The 19,509-nt window shown below is 40.6% G+C and overlaps 1 protein-coding gene across 1 annotated transcript in view; it reads right to left on the bottom strand.

Moving 5' to 3' along the window:
• LOC129853993 (NLR family CARD domain-containing protein 3-like) overlaps positions 1 to 19,509 on the bottom strand; it is a 37,862-nt gene that overhangs the window by 11,239 nt on the left and 7,114 nt on the right. The window contains exons 3-6 of the mRNA XM_055920581.1: positions 18,661 to 18,777; positions 16,214 to 16,330; positions 13,831 to 13,947; positions 11,448 to 11,564 (exon numbers count right to left, since the gene is read on the bottom strand). Of these exons, the coding sequence (XP_055776556.1) occupies positions 11,448 to 11,564; positions 13,831 to 13,947; positions 16,214 to 16,330; positions 18,661 to 18,777 (468 nt within the window). The remainder of the gene's footprint in view (positions 1 to 11,447; positions 11,565 to 13,830; positions 13,948 to 16,213; positions 16,331 to 18,660; positions 18,778 to 19,509) is intronic.

The raw sequence follows: 19,509 nt of genomic DNA, 5'->3' as shown, positions 1-19,509 counted from the left end.
ATATATATATTGATTAGTTGAGTTTTAAGGTTATATTGTCACACTAAGCACTTATAGGGGTGGGTGGGACCGTTGAGGTTGTTTTTCTCAAACGCATAATCAGCGTGTGGCTCGTTGCAATGGCCACTCACGGAGGTTTGGTGTTTGAAAAACTTAGTCGGCAGCATGGAGTAAAGATTCCGGCTGCGGCAGGGTGTTTGGTGTGAGAATGTAGTTTAGCAGTTGGCGCTATCATTGGGTATGATAGCATAAAATCAGCCTCAAGGACAAATAGCGCTGTAGTGATATGTCGTAGCTGAATCAGAATTAGTTAGGTAACATAGATAAATAAGATGTTTTATCTATTTTATACTTGTCATTAGAATGTCTTCTTTTGGACTATACCGTTGGCAGTTGCATTTTCCTTTCTCCTCTAGGGAAAAGTCACTTGGGGCCCAGAGAGGTGAGAGGTCAGGCTTGTCTTTTACATGTCTGGTAATATGCAGAATATCAGAAAGGGAGAAGTCAGGTTTGAACATTGTCTTGCATATGTGAATATATCTGTGAAATCATGTGAAGGGCTCCACTATGTCTGTACCACAGTCATTCCCTCATTTTCCCATTGGGGGGAGGAGTATGGCAGTGTCTGGAACCATTATACCACCCCTCTGATGTTGAACTTATCTTTCATAGTATATGACCTAGAGGTTCACTCCCCTTAGTGAGCTTCTCCAGGAGTGGGGAGAAGAGCGGGTGTATTTGAGATGGGAGTATCTAGAATTGACAATTGATATATGCCATTGGATGAGGTAATGTTTTGGTAATATGAACTACCAAGAACGAGAAGTAGAACCTCGTCTAAGAGACCAAACTGAACGATAATTTATAGCTAATGCTATCTGGCTATGGGATACTCCTCTTTCAAGTAAAAGGCCCTTTGTGAAGTTCCTAAGATCTGTGGTTCGTCATGTGAGTTCAGAGGGGTGTATCTTGGCTATAAAAGATAATAAGAATTATTTTGTTAAGCACTCTCAGAGAATTCATTTATAGACACTGAATTGATCTGAGAGTCAAAGGGCTATGGTGAAGCTCATATAATTAAAGATGGAATTTAAAATATAACTCTGACTTGTGTGTGGTTTGTAAACTCTCGTCATTTAGTAATACAGGAAATTACCACGACAGATATTGTTAGATTCCATTGAAAAGGTGAATACGATTGTTGAGAGTGGTGTTGTGTTGCGGGAGACACAGACGTCGGTATTCCCTCTTATGAATCCGGTGAAGAAAGTTATACTTTCTAACCTGCCCCCTTTTGTTAGAGATGATGTGTTGGAGCGAGAGTTCTCTCATCGTGGAATATATATATTTCACCTTTATTTAACCAGGTAAATTAGTTGAGAACATGTTCTCATTTACAACTGCGACCTGGCCAAGATAAAGCAAAGCAGTGTGACACAAACAACAACACAGAGTTACACATGGAATAAACAAGCGTACAGTCAATAACACAATAGAAAAAGAAAGTATATATAGGCCATAGTAGCGAAGTAATTACAATTTGGCAGGATAACACTGGAGTGATAAATGAGCAGATGATGATGTGCAAGTAGAGATACTGATGTGCAAAAGCGCAGAAAGTAAATAAAAACAGTATGGGAATGACGTTTGTAGATTGGGTGGGTTATTTATAGATGGAAGTTGTACAGCTGCAGCGATCGATTAGCTTCTCAGATAGCTGATGTTTAAAGTTAGTGAGGGAAATATAAGTCTCTAGCTACAGCGATTTCTGCAATTCGTTCCAGTCACTGGCAGCAGAAAACTGGAAGGAAAGGCGGCCGAAGGAGGTGTTGGCTTTGGGGATGACCAGTGAGATATACCTGCTGGAGCGCGTGCTGCGGGTGGGTGTTGTTATCGTGACCAGTGAGCTGAGATAAGGTGGAGCTTTACCTAGCATAGACTTATAGATGACCTGGAGCCAGTGGGTCTGGCGATGAATATGTAGCGAGGGCCAGCCGACTAGAGCATACAGGTCGCAGTGGTGGGTGGTGTATGGGGCTTTGGTGACAAAACGAAAGGTACTGTGATAAACTGCATCCAGTTTGCTGAGTAGAGTGTTGGGGGCTATTTTGTAAATGACATCGCCAAAGTCGAGGATTAGTAGGATAGTCAGTTTTATGTTTGGCGGCATAAATGAATGAGGCTTTATTGTGAAATATGAAGCCGATTCTAGCTTTTATTTTGGATTGCAGATGTTTAATATGAGTCTGGAAGGAGAGTTTATAGTCTAGCCAGACACCTAGGTATGTGTAGTTGTCCACATGTTCTAAGTCAGAACCGTCCAGAGTAGTGATGACCTTTAACTTCACTAGGGTAGGGGGCAGCATTCGGAATTTTGGATGAAATGCATGCCCAAATTGAACTGCCTGCTTCTCGGGCCCAGAAGATATGATATGCATATAACTGGTAGATTTGGATAGAAAACACTCTAAAGTTTCCAAAACTGTTAAAATAGTGTCTGTGAGTATAACAGAAATGATTTGGCAGGCAAAAACCTGAGACAAATCCATTCAGGAAGTAGTTTTTTTTTGTTGTAGTTTTCTATTCAATGCTATTACAGTATCCATTGACTTAGGACTCAAATTGCAGTTTCTATGCCTTCCACTAGATGTCAACAGTCTTTAGAAATTGTTTCAGGCTTGTATTCTGAAAAATTAAGAAGTAAGAGCAGTCGGAATGAGTGGACCCTAAAGTGTCACAGAGCTTTTTCATGCGCGCGACCGAGAGAGTGCCTTTCTTGTTAACCTTTTAAATTGACGACATTATTGTCCGGTTGAAATATTATCGATTATTTAGTCTAAAAACAACCTGAAGATTGAAAATAAACCTCATTTGACATGTTTCTATGAACTTTACGGATACAATTTGGATTTTTTTGTTTTCCTGTTTTGACTGCGTTTGAGCCTGTGGATTACTGAAGAAAACGCGTTAACAAAACAGAGGTTTTTGGATATAAAGAGACTTTATCGAACAAAAGGAACATTTATTGAGTATATTAATGTCTGCTTAGTGCAACCATATGAAGATCATCAAAGGTAAGGGATTAATTGTATCTTTATTTCTGACATGTGTAACTGTTCTACTTGGCTGGCTACTGTTTGTAATGATTTGTCTAGTGGGCTATGTTCTCAAATAATCGTAAGGTATGCTTTCGCCGAAAAGCTTTTTTTAAATCTGACACCGTGGTTGGATTCACAAGAAGTTAATCTTTAACTTCTTATGGCTGCAGGGGCAGTATTGAGTAGCCGGATAAAAGGTGCCCATTTCAAACGGCCTCGTACTCAATTCTTGCTCGTACAATATGCATATTATTATTACTATTGGATAGAAAACACTCTCTAGTTTCTAAAACCGTTTGAATTATATCTGTGAGTAAAACAGAACTCCTTTTGCAACAAACTTCCTGTCAGAAAGTGAAAAATCTGAAATCGATGCTCTGTTCTAGGACCTGCCTATAAATGTGCTTGATATGTATGAGTATACATGCACTTCATACGCCTTCCACTAGATGTCCCATAGGCTGTGAGAGGTGAAATGGGGTTTCTAGGTGTTTCTATGGTGAAAAGAGAGCTCTTGGAATGACATGACCCCAGAATTCCTCTGTCCAGGAAGCGCATAGAGGTCACCGGTAATGGCTTCTGAAAAGCAATCGTTATAGACGTGTTATATCTCCGGCTTTGATTTTATTTGATAAATGTGATCATATCATCGTAAAGTATGTTTTTTCAATATAGTTTCATCAGATTATTGAAATATTTTCGGGAGTTTAGGCGTCTTGCGTTCTCTGGGTATGGTGAAGATGGAGAGCTTCGCGCCACTTGGCTAGTTAGCTTGCTAATTCGAGAGGGAAGAAGGCCGTTCTAAAACCAAACAACGATTGTTCTGGACAAAGGACACCCTTGTACAACATTCTGATGGAAGATCATCAAAAGTAGGACCCATTTTATGATGATATTTCATATATCTGTCGGAATATGTTGACAATTATTTTGCGCCCAGATATTGGGCTCTCTCTCGTTATAACGTAAGCTGGATGTGGTAATGAAGTTATTTTTAGAATTCTAACACGGCGATTTCATTAAGAACTAATGTATCTATCATTTCCTATACAACATGTATTTTTTAGTAAAGTATATGAATAGTTATTTGGTCAGAATAGGTGAGTGTCATAAAAATATCCGGACATTCTAGGAAAAAGATGCTACGTTAGCACAATGTATAACCACGTATTTCAGCTCTAAATATGCACATTTTCGAACAAAAAAGAAGTGTATTGTATAACCTGATGTTATAGGACTGTCATCTGATGAAGCTTATCAAGGTTAGTCAAAAATTATATATCTTTTGCTGGTTTGTTACGATCGCTAACTTTTGCTGCGGGTAAATGGCTTGTGTTTCTGGCTATTGTGGTAAGCTAATATAACGCTATATTGTGTTTTCGCTGTAAAACATTTAAGAAATCGGAAATATTGGCTGGATTCACAAGATGCTTGTCTTTCATTTGCTGTACACTATGTATTTTTCAGAAATGTTTTATGATGAGTATTTAGGTATTTCACGTTGGTCTCTATAATTATTCTGGCTGCTTTCGGTGCAATTTCTGATTGTAGCTGCAATGTAAACTATGATTTATACCTGAAATATGCACATTTTTCGAACAAAACATAGATTTATTGAATAACATGTTATAAGACTGTCATCTGATGAAGTTGTTTGTTGGTTAGTTTGGTTGGTTCTTGGTTAGTTTGGTTGGTTTTGTGCATGCTACCTGTGCTGTGAAAAATGTTAGTGCTTTTTTGTATTTGGTGGTGAGTTAACATAAATATACGTGCTGTTTTCGCTGTAAAACATTTTAAAAATCGGACATGTTGGCTGGATTCACAAGATGTGTACCTTTCATTTGCTGTATTGGACTTGTTAATGTGTGAAAGTTAAATATTTCTAAAAAATATCTTTTTGAATTTCGCGCCATGCACTTAGACGGGCTGTTGTCATAAGTGTACCGACACCGCCCTGCAGCCATATTAAACCTATGTAAAATATGTTTTGTTTTCTGAATTTTTATATTGAGTATTTCTGTATTTGATTTTGGCGCCCAGCAGTTTCACTGGCTGTTGAAGAGGTGGGACGCTACCGTCTCACGTGCCCAAGAGAGGTTAAGAAAGCCTGTGATATCACACTTGGACTCGAGCTTGCCCACAGGGATACTATTGAGCTATCGGGTGTCGTGGAAAATTGCAAGATTATGTTATAATGCTTGTAAGATTATGTTATAACGCTTGTATTACATTATAATAGTTGTTACATTCGATAGAATAGAGTATTGTGTGTGTGTTCCACTGAGGATGGGCCTCTATGAGATAACACGGACAGAGGAGATTTACGATGTCTTTGGGGTGATAAAACCTAAAGGGCATTTGAGGTAACATGAGCTAATGTTGTTCCGTTCTATGCCGTACCAGGGAGAGACGGTTCCCTTTTGGAGTAGGGGGGGCCAGACACTGGTCTTTACAATGAGAACTGTTGACACAGCAGTAACTGTCTGCTATGTTTTATAGATATCTTTCATACAAATCTTAATCTTTGTGAACTGTTCCTAAGATCTGTGGTTCGTCAGTGTAAATTGAGAGGGGTGTATCTTGGCTATAAAAGATCTTTGTACTTTTCTGGTGGTACTTCTCAACGGTTCATTAGAAATAGTGAATTGTTGAAAGTCAAACGCTATTGCAAAGCTTATTATTATTATTACAGATGTAGTTTATGTATAACTCTGACTGGTGTGTGTTTGTAACTCTCCTCATTTGGTAAAGCAGAAAAATGCCACCACACGGGACATGCAGAACGCCAGAAAGGTGTTCACAAGGTCAGTGACACACGTGGAGGAAAAGGCTCACAAAAGTCACACTTTTCTGAGTCCCGTCTTCAAGGTTACACAAGAACAAAGCAGCCCACATCACAAAGGTCTAAGCCAAGTTGCTACAGATGTGGGGGAGATAATCATCAGTACAGTGAATGTCGATTCCAAAATGTAAAGTGCCACAATTGTGGAAAGGTTGGACATTTACAGAGAGTGTGTAAAGCTCCAAAACGCACAGCAAGAGCGCACAAAGTGTCAGAGAAATCTTCAGTCTGAGAAATGACAAACCAGTGACTCAGGCTACACTCACTAACATGCTGGAAAAGCACAAATAACTTTTCAAAGATGGCGACGGCGAAATACAAGATTTCACAGCAAAAGTCAGAGTGCAAGAAGGAACCAAGCCTATCTTTCACAAACCACGTCCAGTTCCCTATGCTCTTAAGGAAGCAGTAGAGAAGGATCTGGACCGCCTACAGAAGAATAACATCATCATCAAGTAGAGAGGAGCGACCTGTCCGCTCCGATCGTTGTAGTCCCAAAGAAAGACAAGACCGTCAGAATGTGCGGGGACTACAAGGTCACAGTAAATCGCTGCATACTACCAGAGGAATATTCACTACCAAACGCTGAAGATCTGTTTGCCACTCTAGCTGGTGGGAAGGTTTTCAGTAAGCTGGACCTTTTTGCTTATCAGCAACTAGAGCTGGATCCGGAGTCAGAACCAGTATCTGACCATCAATACACACAAGGGGCTATTCAGATTCAATCCCTTGGCCTATGGAATCTCGACAGCTCCAGCGATATTCGAACACACAATGGATCAGATCTTGGACGGTATAGACAATGTTGTGTGCTTCATGGACGACGTCCTCGTGTCAGCACCAACCATTGGAGAACACCTTGTAGTGCTGGACAAAGTGATGTCAAGACTGGAGAAATACGGAGTGAGAATGAAACGCAGCAAGTGTGAGTTCCTCCAGGACTCAGTGGAGTATCTCGGATACAAGATTGATGCACAAGGCCTGCACCCAACCAACAGCAAGGTGGAAGGAATCGTAAACGCGCCAGCACCAACAAATATCTCAGAGCTGAGGTCGTTTTTGGGGCTCCTGAACTATTACGGACAGTTTGTGGCAAACTTGTCCACATGTTTGCATCCGCTTCACCAACTGCTGCAGGCCAATACAAAGTGGAATTGGTTCCCACAATGTGAATAAGCATTCAAGACTTGCAAACAGCGTCTGCTAAAGAGCAAGTGACTTGCCTACTACGACACAGAGATGAAGCTGAGACTCGCGTGTGATGCATCTCCATATGGAGTAGGAGCCGTCATCTCACATGTTCTACCGTCAGGTGAAGAACACCCTATTGCATTTGCATCACGGACTCTGTCACCGTGAGACAAATTATGCTCAAATTGAGAAGGAAGCCCTGAGCATAATATTCGGAGTGAAGAAGTTTCACAAATACTTTCCTTAAGGAAGTTCCAACTCCTGACAGATCACAAGCCTCTGTCGGCCATCCTTGGACTAAAATCAGCCATACCAACCCTTGCTGCACTTCGAATGCAACGTTGGGCTTTTATATTGCTATCCTACAACTACGAGATCGAGTACAGACGGTCCAGTGATCACGCAAATGCAGATGCACTATCAAGACTACCAATAGTGACTCCGACAGTGAAGATGATAGAGCAATCTACCAGATCTCTCTCATCGACGAACTGCCCATATCTGCTTCAGACATAGCAGAGGAAATGAGGAAAGACACAGTGCTTTCCAAAGTCTTGTACTCAACATTAGGCGGTTGGCCAATCTTTGTAAATGACGATAACCTTCGTCCATTCATCGACAAGAAAGACCAGTTGTCCACTGATCAAGGATGTGTTCTGTGGGGATCAAGGGTGGTGGTACCTTACAAATTCCAGAGGAGACTGCTATCTGACCTGCATGAGGGACATCCAGGGATCACTCGAATGAAAGCACTCGCCCGCAGTTATCTGTGGTGGCCTGGACTGGATCAGGACATTCAACAGCATGTAGGCCACTGCTCACCTTGTGAAGCTGTTTGCAACAAGCCTGCTGCTGCACCTCTTCATCCATGGTCCTGGGCTGCTACACCATGGGATCGCATCCATGTGGATTACGCCGAGATTGACGAGCAACATTTCCTTGTTGTCGTCGATGTCCATTCCAAGTGGATGGAAGTGTTCCCTACTCAACTGACCACAGTTGAGAAGACCATCAATCTTCTCAGACACCTGTTTGCATCCTCTGGACTAGTCAAGGAGCTCGTATCGGACAATGGCCCTCCTTTCACGTCAAATGATTTTGAAATGTTTCTCAAGAACAACGGAGTAAGCCAAATCCTGTCACCACCTTACCATCTGATATCAAACGGAGCTGTGCAAACCTTTAAGAAGGCCTGAACTAGACTCGAGTTTCAGTCTGTGCCCACTCACCAAAGGCTTCCCCGGTTCCTGTTTACTTACCGTAACACACCACACACAGTAACAGAATGTACACCAGCTGTACTGTTTTTGAAACCACGTACCCACCTGACATTGTTGAAACCAGACTTGTCAAGCACTGTGCCAAAATCTAAATTGCACCTGGCTGGAATAATATATTATGGCCTTTCTCTTGCATTTCAAATATGACGGTACAAAGAAAATACAAAATAACGGTTGTTTTTTTCTTTGTATTATCTTTTACCAGATCTATTGTGTTATATTTTCCTACATTCCTTTCACATTTTAACAAACTTCAAAGTGTTTCCTTTCAAATGGTACCAAGAATATGCATATCCTTGCTTCAGGCTCTGAGCTACAGGCAGTTAGAATTGAGTATGTTCTGACTTACAATGATGGCCTACCCCGACAACGCTGGGCCAAAAAATTGCAAAACGGTGCTTGAAAGGGAGGAGATGGCATTGGTTGTTATCTCGTATGTGGTTGCCTCTGCAGTGTGGCTTGGTTGTCACCATCTGGCCTTCTGGCTAAATTACAGCCGATTATTATAGATTTATTTTGGGGATAAATATCATTGGGTTCCACAAAGTGTTTTGTACTTGTCAAAAGAGGAGGGGGGACAAGGTCTTGTACATCTTGTTAGTAGGGCTGCTGCTTTCCGGTTTCAGTTTATTCAAAGGTTGCTTTATGGACCGGAACATGTGGTTTGGAGAGGGTTGGCAGGTCTGGTATTACAGCAGGTCGGGGGATTAGGTTTAAAGAAGGCTTTATTTTTGGTTGATAGTAGACAGATTTCTAGGGAAGGAGTACCTCCGTTTTACAGAGGCCTTCTTAGGGTTTGGAGCGTAATGAAGGTGTTCAGACGCACTCCAGCGGAATCAGTGCATTGGCTGATGGAGGAACCTCTGGTGTATGGGGCGAGACTGGATTGTACAACTGCAGCTGTTCCACATTTCTCAATAAAATTAATCACTTACCTTTAAAGATCTTCATCTGGTTGCAATCACAAGGCTCCCAGCTACACAATAAATGTTTGTTTTGTTCGATAAAGTCCCTCTTTATATGCCAAAAACTCACTTGTTGGCTCGTTTTGTGCAGTAATCCACTGGCTCATAGGCGATCAAAACATGCAGACGAATACATCCTAATCGTACCGGTAAAGTTCGTCGAAACATGTCAAACGATGTTTTTTAACTAATCCTCAGGGTGTCAATTATCTAAATATCGATAATATTTCACTCAGAGAAAAGCATTTTCAATAGAAAGGAAAAAGAATGAAGAGCGCGCATACAGTCACGCGCGTAAACCAGTACCTCATGACTCCCCAGTCCCTTGACAGAAAGGTCTCATTCTTCTTCATTTTTCAGAAAACAAGCCTGAAACCATGTCTAAAGACTGTTGACTGGAAGCCATAGGAACTGCAATCTGGGCCCTAACCCCTTATATAGTCAAAAGGCCTTCAATTGAAAACCACTCACATCAAAAAAATCCAATTTCCTGGATGGATTTTCCTCTGGTTTTCGACTGCCATATCAGTTCTCTTATACTCACAGACATTATTTTAACAGTTTTAGAAACTTCAGAGTGTTTTCTATCCAATACTACTAATACTATTTTTTTCTATCCAATATTATATGCATATCCTAGCTTCTGGGCCTGAGTAACAGGCAGTTCACTTTGGGCACCTCATTCATCAAATCTTCTGAATACTGCCCCCTAGACCAAAGAAGTTAATTTCCAAAAAGGCACAGTGTGTCATTATTTGTGTTAAAAATTAAGTATAAAATAATGGTTTTATAAAAAGTCTCTCTCCCTCTCTACCACACCTGCTGTCTCGACCTCTGAATGCTCGACTATGAAAAGCCAACTGAAATTTGCTCCTGAGGTACTGACCTGTTGCAACCTCTATAACCACTGTGATTATTATTTGACCCTGCTGGACATCTATGAACATTTGACCAGCTTGAAGAACGATCTGGGTTTAATGGCAATAACCTCTTATAATCTCCGCCTGGCACAGCCAGAAGAGGACTGGCCACCCCTCAGAGCCTGGATCCTCTCTAGGTTTCTTCTTCCTGATTCCTCTCTACCCAGCACAGCCAGAAAAGGACTGGCCACCCCTCAGAGCCTGGTTCCTCTCTACCCAGCACAGCCAGAAGAGGACTGGCCACCCCTCAGAGCCTGGTTCCTCTCTAGGTTTCTTCCCAGGTTCCTGCCTTTCTAGGGAGTTTTTCCTAGCCATCACGCTTCAACATCCAAACATGATCTGTTCAGCACGAGACGACCGTTAGACCCAATGACGTGTTTCTGACAAGGAGCTTCAAATCAAATCAAATTGTATTTCTCACATCCGAATACAACAGGTGTAAACTTTACCGTGAAATGCTTACTAACGAGCCCTTTCCCAACAATGCAGTTAAAAAGTAAAAAAAATAAGCTAAAGGAAAAAGGAAAAAGTAACACAATAAAATAACAATAATGAGACTATAAGGAGTACCAGTACTGAGTCAATGTGCAGGGGTACCAGGTAGTTGAGGTAATAATGAGGCTATAAGGAGTACCAGTACTGAGTCAATGTGCAGGGGTACCAGGTAGTTGAGGTAATAATGAGACTATAAGAAGTACCAGTACTGAGTCAATGTGCAGGGGTACCAGGTAGTTGAGGTAATAATGAGACTATAAGAAGTACCAGTACTGAGTCAATGTGCAGGGGTACCAGGTAGTTGAGGTAATAATGAGACTATAAGAAGTACCAGTACTGAGTCAATGTGCAGGGGTACCAGGTAGTTGAGGTAATAATGAGACAATAAGAAGTACCAGTACTGAGTCAATGTGCAAGTAAAAGTGACTAGACAATCAGGATAAAGATTACATCTACTCATCCAGGGAGTGCACAAACACATACACAAAGGGAGGGAATGTTGTGTTTGTTTAATATTGTTTTAGAACTATGAAAATGGACTAAAGGATTAGCCTATGGATTATGAAAACAACAAAAATAAATGGAAAAAATGGGAGAGAAATGACTAGAGACAGTGTTGTTTAACTCACTGACCATGACCCATGAGTTCTTCTTACCTTTGTTCAGTAGAAAAGTCTCCCTCTCTAAACCGTATAGGATGACCCATAGACTTGTCACTCTTCATGGACACACAGCTGGGTACAGGGGAGGCTGGTCTCTCCTGCTTGATTGGACTTCAACACAAAAGAGGCAAACATTACATCTCTCATCTACTCTGAGCTCAGATGGGGAAACAAGAGTTTAACTCCAAACTGCTATATATCCCTTTTCAGAAATGTTCATAAATAATATTTTATTGTTTAAAGAAATTGTGAGATTGGTGTGGTTTTTCACTATCTAATCATTGCATGGGATTGTTCAATGAGTTTTTTTTTGCTAATTGCTGTTAATCTGCCTCACTCTCAAGTGTGACCATCCGGCTCAATTCGGTCTTATGTTGCAACATTTGAAATTTTCTTTTTTACATTGGATAAAAGTAGAGACTCTGGGCTAGAAAATGGTATATCATACACTGCAGTTGAGGAACAATGGGAAAGTAATTCTGATTTGAAAGATGATAAACTTGTAACCTCACTTTTTAGATATCGATAATATTTCACCCAGAGAAAAGCATTTTCAATAGAAAGGAAAAATAATGAAGAGCGCGCATACAGTCACGCGCGTAAACCAGTACCTCATGACTCCCCAGTCCCCTGACAGAAAGGTCTCATTCTTCTTCATTTTTCAGAAAACAAGCCTGAATCCATGTCTAAAGACTGTTGACATCTAGTGGAAGCCATAGGAACTGCAATCTGGGCCCTAACCCCTTATATAGTCAAAAGGCCTTCAATTGAATACCACTCACATCAAAAAAATCAAATTTCCTGGATGGATTTTCCTCTGGTTTTTGACTGCCATATCAGTTCTCTTATACTCACAGACATTATTTTAACAGTTTTAGAAACTTCAGAGTGTTTTCTATCCAATACTACTAATACTATTTTTTTCTATCCAATATTATATGCATATCCTAGCTTCTGGGCCTGAGTAACAGGCAGTTCACTTTGGGCACCTCATTCATCAAATCTTCCGAATACTGCCCCCTAGACCAAAGAAGTTAATTTCCAAAAAGGTGTGTCATTATTTGTGTTAAAAATTAAGTATAAAATAATGGTTTTATAAAAAGTCTCTCTCCCTCTCTACCACACCTGCTGTCTCGACCTCTGAATGCGCGACTATGAAAAGCCAACTGAAAATTGCTCCTGAGGTACTGACCTGTTGCAACCTTTATAACCACTGTGATTATTATTTGACCCTGCTGGACATCTATGAACATTTGACCAGCTTGAAGAACGATCTGGGTTTAATGGCAATAACCTCTTATAATCTCCGCCTGGCACAGCCAGAAGAGGACTGGCCACCCCTCAGAGCCTGGATCCTCTCTAGGTTTCTTCTTCCTGATTCCTCTCTACCCAGCACAGCCAGAAAAGGACTGGCCACCCCTCAGAGCCTGGTTCCTCTCTACCCAGCACAGCCAGAAGAGGACTGGCCACCCCTCAGAGCCTGGTTCCTCTCTAGGTTTCTTCCCAGGTTCCTGCCTTTCTAGGGAGTTTTTCCTAGCCATCATGCTTCAACATCCAAACATGATCTGTTCAGCACGAGACGACCGTTAGACCCAATGACGTGTTTCTGACAAGGAGCTTCAAATCAAATCAAATTGTATTTCTCACATCCGAATACAACAGGTGTAAACTTTACCGTGAAATGCTTACTAACGAGCCCTTTCCCAACAATGCAGTTAAAAAGTAAAAAAAATAAGCTAAAGGAAAAAGGAAAAAGTAACACAATAAAATAACAATAATGAGACTATAAGGAGTACCAGTACTGAGTCAATGTGCAGGGGTACCAGGTAGTTGAGGTAATAATGAGGCTATAAGGAGTACCAGTACTGAGTCAATGTGCAGGGGTACCAGGTAGTTGAGGTAATAATGAGACTATAAGAAGTACCAGTACTGAGTCAATGTGCAGGGGTACCAGGTAGTTGAGGTAATAATGAGACTATAAGAAGTACCAGTACTGAGTCAATGTGCAGGGGTACCAGGTAGTTGAGGTAATAATGAGACTATAAGAAGTACCAGTACTGAGTCAATGTGCAGGGGTACCAGGTAGTTGAGGTAATAATGAGACAATAAGAAGTACCAGTACTGAGTCAATGTGCAAGTAAAAGTGACTAGACAATCAGGATAAAGATTACATCTACTCATCCAGGGAGTGCACAAACACATACACACAGGGAGGGAATGTTGTGTTTGTTTAATATTGTTTTAGAACTATGAAAATGGACTAAAGGATTAGCCTATGGATTATGAAAACAACAAAAATAAATGGAAAAAATGGGAGAGAAATGACTAGAGACAGTGTTGTTTAACTCACTGACCATGACCCATGAGTTCTTCTTACCTTTGTTCAGTAGAAAAGTCTCCCTCTCTAAACCGTATAGGATGACCCATAGACTTGTCACTCTTCATGGACACACAGCTGGGTACAGGGGAGGCTGGTCTCTCCTGCTTGATTGGACTTCAACACAAAAGAGACAAACATTACATCTCTCATCTACTCTGAGCTCAGATGGGGAAACAAGAGTTTAACTCCAAACTGCTATATATCCCTTTTCAGAAATGTTCATAAATAATATTTTATTGTTTAAAGAAATTGTGAGATTGGTGTGGTTTTTCACTATCTAATCATTGCATGGGATTGTTCAATGAGTTTTTTTTTGCTAATTGCTGTTAATCTGCCTCACTCTCAAGTGTGACCATCCGGCTCAATTCGGTCTTATGTTGTAACATTTGAAATTTTCTTTTTTACATTGGATAAAAGTAGAGACTCTGGGCTAGAAAATGGTATATCATACACTGCAGTTGAGGAACAATGGGAAAGTAATTCTGATTTGAAAGATGATAAACTTGTAACCTCACTTTTTAGATATCGATAATATTTCACCCAGAGAAAAGCATTTTCAATAGAAAGGAAAAAGAATGAAGAGCGCGCATACAGTCACGCGCGTAAACCAGTACCTCATGACTCCCCAGTCCCCTGACAGAAAGGTCTCATTCTTCTTCATTTTTCAGAAAACAAGCCTGAATCCATGTCTAAAGACTGTTGACATCTAGTGGAAGCCATAGGAACTGCAATCTGGGCCCTAACCCCTTATATAGTCAAAAGGCCTTCAATTGAATACCACTCACATCAAAAAAATCAAATTTCCTGGATGGATTTTCCTCTGGTTTTTGACTGCCATATCAGTTCTCTTATACTCACAGACATTATTTTAACAGTTTTAGAAACTTCAGAGTGTTTTCTATCCAATACTACTAATACTATTTTTTTCTATCCAATATTATATGCATATCCTAGCTTCTGGGCCTGAGTAACAGGCAGTTCACTTTGGGCACCTCATTCATCAAATCTTCCGAATACTGCCCCCTAGACCAAAGAAGTTAATTTCCAAAAAGGTGTGTCATTATTTGTGTTAAAAATTAAGTATAAAATAATGGTTTTATAAAAAGTCTCTCTCCCTCTCTACCACACCTGCTGTCTCGACCTCTGAATGCGCGACTATGAAAAGCCAACTGAAAATTGCTCCTGAGGTACTGACCTGTTGCAACCTCTATAACCACTGTGATTATTATTTGACCCTGCTGGACATCTATGAACATTTGACCAGCTTGAAGAACGATCTGGGTTTAATGGCAATAACCTCTTATAATCTCCGCCTGGCACAGCCAGAAGAGGACTGGCCACCCCTCAGAGCCTGGATCCTCTCTAGGTTTCTTCTTCCTGATTCCTCTCTACCCAGCACAGCCAGAAAAGGACTGGCCACCCCTCAGAGCCTGGTTCCTCTCTACCCAGCACAGCCAGAAGAGGACTGGCCACCCCTCAGAGCCTGGTTCCTCTCTAGGTTTCTTCCCAGGTTCCTGCCTTTCTAGGGAGTTTTTCCTAGCCATCATGCTTCAACATCCAAACATGATCTGTTCAGCACGAGACGACCGTTAGACCCAATGACGTGTTTCTGACAAGGAGCTTCAAATCAAATCAAATTGTATTTCTCACATCCGAATACAACAGGTGTAAACTTTACCGTGAAATGCTTACTAACGAGCCCTTTCCCAACAATGCAGTTAAAAAGTAAAAAAAATAAGCTAAAGGAAAAAGGAAAAAGTAACACAATAAAATAACAATAATGAGACTATAAGGAGTACCAGTACTGAGTCAATGTGCAGGGGTACCAGGTAGTTGAGGTAATAATGAGGCTATAAGGAGTACCAGTACTGAGTCAATGTGCAGGGGTACCAGGTAGTTGAGGTAATAATGAGACTATAAGAAGTACCAGTACTGAGTCAATGTGCAGGGGTACCAGGTAGTTGAGGTAATAATGAGACTATAAGAAGTACCAGTACTGAGTCAATGTGCAGGGGTACCAGGTAGTTGAGGTAATAATGAGACTATAAGAAGTACCAGTACTGAGTCAATGTGCAGGGGTACCAGGTAGTTGAGGTAATAATGAGACAATAAGAAGTACCAGTACTGAGTCAATGTGCAAGTAAAAGTGACTAGACAATCAGGATAAAGATTACATCTACTCATCCAGGGAGTGCACAAACACATACACACAGGGAGGGAATGTTGTGTTTGTTTAATATTGTTTTAGAACTATGAAAATGGACTAAAGGATTAGCCTATGGATTATGAAAACAACAAAAATAAATGGAAAAAATGGGAGAGAAATGACTAGAGACAGTGTTGTTTAACTCACTGACCATGACCCATGAGTTCTTCTTACCTTTGTTCAGTAGAAAAGTCTCCCTCTCTAAACCGTATAGGATGACCCATAGACTTGTCACTCTTCATGGACACACAGCTGGGTACAGGGGAGGCTGGTCTCTCCTGCTTGATTGGACTTCAACACAAAAGAGACAAACATTACATCTCTCATCTACTCTGAGCTCAGATGGGGAAACAAGAGTTTAACTCCAAACTGCTATATATCCCTTTTCAGAAATGTTCATAAATAATATTTTATTGTTTAAAGAAATTGTGAGATTGGTGTGGTTTTTCACTATCTAATCATTGCATGGGATTGTTCAATGAGTTTTTTTTTGCTAATTGCTGTTAATCTGCCTCACTCTCAAGTGTGACCATCCGGCTCAATTCGGTCTTATGTTGCAACATTTTAAATTTTCTTTTTTACATTGGATAAAAGTAGAGACTCTGGGCTAGAAAATGGTATATCATACACTGCAGTTGAGGAACAATGGGAAAGTAATTCTGATTTGAAAGATGATAAACTTGTAACCTCACTTTTTAGATATCGATAATATTTCACCCAGAGAAAAGCATTTTCAATAGAAAGGAAAAAGAATGAAGAGCGCGCATACAGTCACGCGCGTAAACCAGTACCTCATGACTCCCCAGTCCCCTGACAGAAAGGTCTCATTCTTCTTCATTTTTCAGAAAACAAGCCTGAATCCATGTCTAAAGACTGTTGACATCTAGTGGAAGCCATAGGAACTGCAATCTGGGCCCTAACCCCTTATATAGTCAAAAGGCCTTCAATTGAATACCACTCACATCAAAAAAATCAAATTTCCTGGATGGATTTTCCTCTGGTTTTTGACTGCCATATCAGTTCTCTTATACTCACAGACATTATTTTAACAGTTTTAGAAACTTCAGAGTGTTTTCTATCCAATACTACTAATACTATTTTTTTCTATCCAATATTATATGCATATCCTAGCTTCTGGGCCTGAGTAACAGGCAGTTCACTTTGGGCACCTCATTCATCAAATCTTCCGAATACTGCCCCCTAGACCAAAGAAGTTAATTTCCAAAAAGGTGTGTCATTATTTGTGTTAAAAATTAAGTATAAAATAATGGTTTTATAAAAAGTCTCTCTCCCTCTCTACCACACCTGCTGTCTCGACCTCTGAATGCGCGACTATGAAAAGCCAACTGAAAATTGCTCCTGAGGTACTGACCTGTTGCAACCTCTATAACCACTGTGATTATTATTTGACCCTGCTGGACATCTATGAACATTTGACCAGCTTGAAGAACGATCTGGGTTTAATGGCAATAACCTCTTATAATCTCCGCCTGGCACAGCCAGAAGAGGACTGGCCACCCCTCAGAGCCTGGATCCTCTCTAGGTTTCTTCTTCCTGATTCCTCTCTACCCAGCACAGCCAGAAAAGGACTGGCCACCCCTCAGAGCCTGGTTCCTCTCTACCCAGCACAGCCAGAAGAGGACTGGCCACCCCTCAGAGCCTGGTTCCTCTCTAGGTTTCTTCCCAGGTTCCTGCCTTTCTAGGGAGTTTTTCCTAGCCATCATGCTTCAACATCCAAACATGATCTGTTCAGCACGAGACGACCGTTAGACCCAATGACGTGTTTCTGACAAGGAGCTTCAAATCAAATCAAATTGTATTTCTCACATCCGAATACAACAGGTGTAAACTTTACCGTGAAATGCTTACTAACGAGCCCTTTCCCAACAATGCAGTTAAAAAGTAAAAAAAATAAGCTAAAGGAAAAAGGAAAAAGTAACACAATAAAATAACAATAATGAGACTATAAGGAGTACCAGTACTGAGTCAATGTGCAGGGGTACCAGGTAGTTGAGGTAATAATGAGGCTATAAGGAGTACCAGTACTGAGTCAATGTGCAGGGGTACCAGGTAGTTGAGGTAATAATGAGACTATAAGAAGTACCAGTACTGAGTCAATGTGCAGGGGTACCAGGTAGTTGAGGTAATAATGAGACTATAAGAAGTACCAGTACTGAGTCAATGTGCAGGGGTACCAGGTAGTTGAGGTAATAATGAGACTATAAGAAGTACCAGTACTGAGTCAATGTGCAGGGGTACCAGGTAGTTGAGGTAATAATGAGACTATAAGGAGTACCAGTACTGAGTCAATGTGCAGGGGTACCAGGTAGTTGAGGTAATAATGAGACTATAAGGAGTACCAGTACTGAGTCAATGTGCAAGTAAAAGTGACTAGACAATCAGGATAAAGATTACATCTACTCATCCAGGGAGTGCACAAACACATACACACAGGGAGGGAATGTTGTGTTTGTTTAATATTGTTTTAGAACTATGAAAATGGACTAAAGGATTAGCCTATGGATTATGAAAACAACAAAAATAAATGGAAAAAATGGGAGAGAAATGACTAGAGACAGTGTTGTTTAACTCACTGACCATGACCCATGAGTTCTTCTTACCTTTGTTCAGTAGAAAAGTCTCCCTCTCTAAACCGTATAGGATGACCCATAGACTTGTCACTCTTCATGGACACACAGCTGGGTACAGGGGAGGCTGGTCTCTCCTGCTTGATTGGACTTCAACACAAAAGAGACAAACATTACATCTCTCATCTACTCTGAGCTCAGATGGGGAAACAAGAGTTTAACTCCAAACTGCTATATATCCCTTTTCAGAAATGTTCATAAATAATCTTTTATTGTTTAAAGAAATTGTGAGATTGGTGTGGTTTTTCACTATCTAATCATGGCATGGGATTGTTCAATGAGTTTTCTTTTGCTAATTGCTGTTAATCTGCCTCACTCTCAAGTGTGACCATCCGGCTCAATTCGGTCTTATGTTGCAAAATTTGAAAATGTCTTTTTTACATTGGATAAAAGTAGAGACTCTGGGCTAGAAAATGGTATATCATACACTGCAGTTGAGGAACAATGGGAAAGTAATTCTGATTTGAAAGATGATAAACTTGTAACCTCACTTTTTAGAAAATGACCCTTGAATGTTTTGGTATTTACTGGAGAGCTCTTCTTTGTCTACAGAGCTGTTACTTTGGCAGATAATGTCGCCCATCTTAATATGTTTTATTTTATTTAACCTTCAACTAGGCAAGTCAATTTTTATTTACAATGACAGCCTACCAAAAGGCAAAAGGCTTCCTGTGGGGACGAGGGCTGGGATTAAAAATAAATAAAATATAACATATATATAGGACAAAACACACATCACGACAAGAGAGACAATCCAACACCACATAAAGAGAGACCTACGACAACAACATAGCAAGGCAGCAACACACGAGAACACAATAC

This window comes from Salvelinus fontinalis, chromosome 4, assembly GCF_029448725.1.
Source record: "Salvelinus fontinalis isolate EN_2023a chromosome 4, ASM2944872v1, whole genome shotgun sequence".
NCBI classification, from domain to species: Eukaryota; Metazoa; Chordata; class Actinopteri; order Salmoniformes; family Salmonidae; genus Salvelinus; species Salvelinus fontinalis.
The sequence above is the reverse complement of the archived record's forward strand: the minus strand, read 5'-3'. Positions and strand labels throughout refer to the sequence as shown.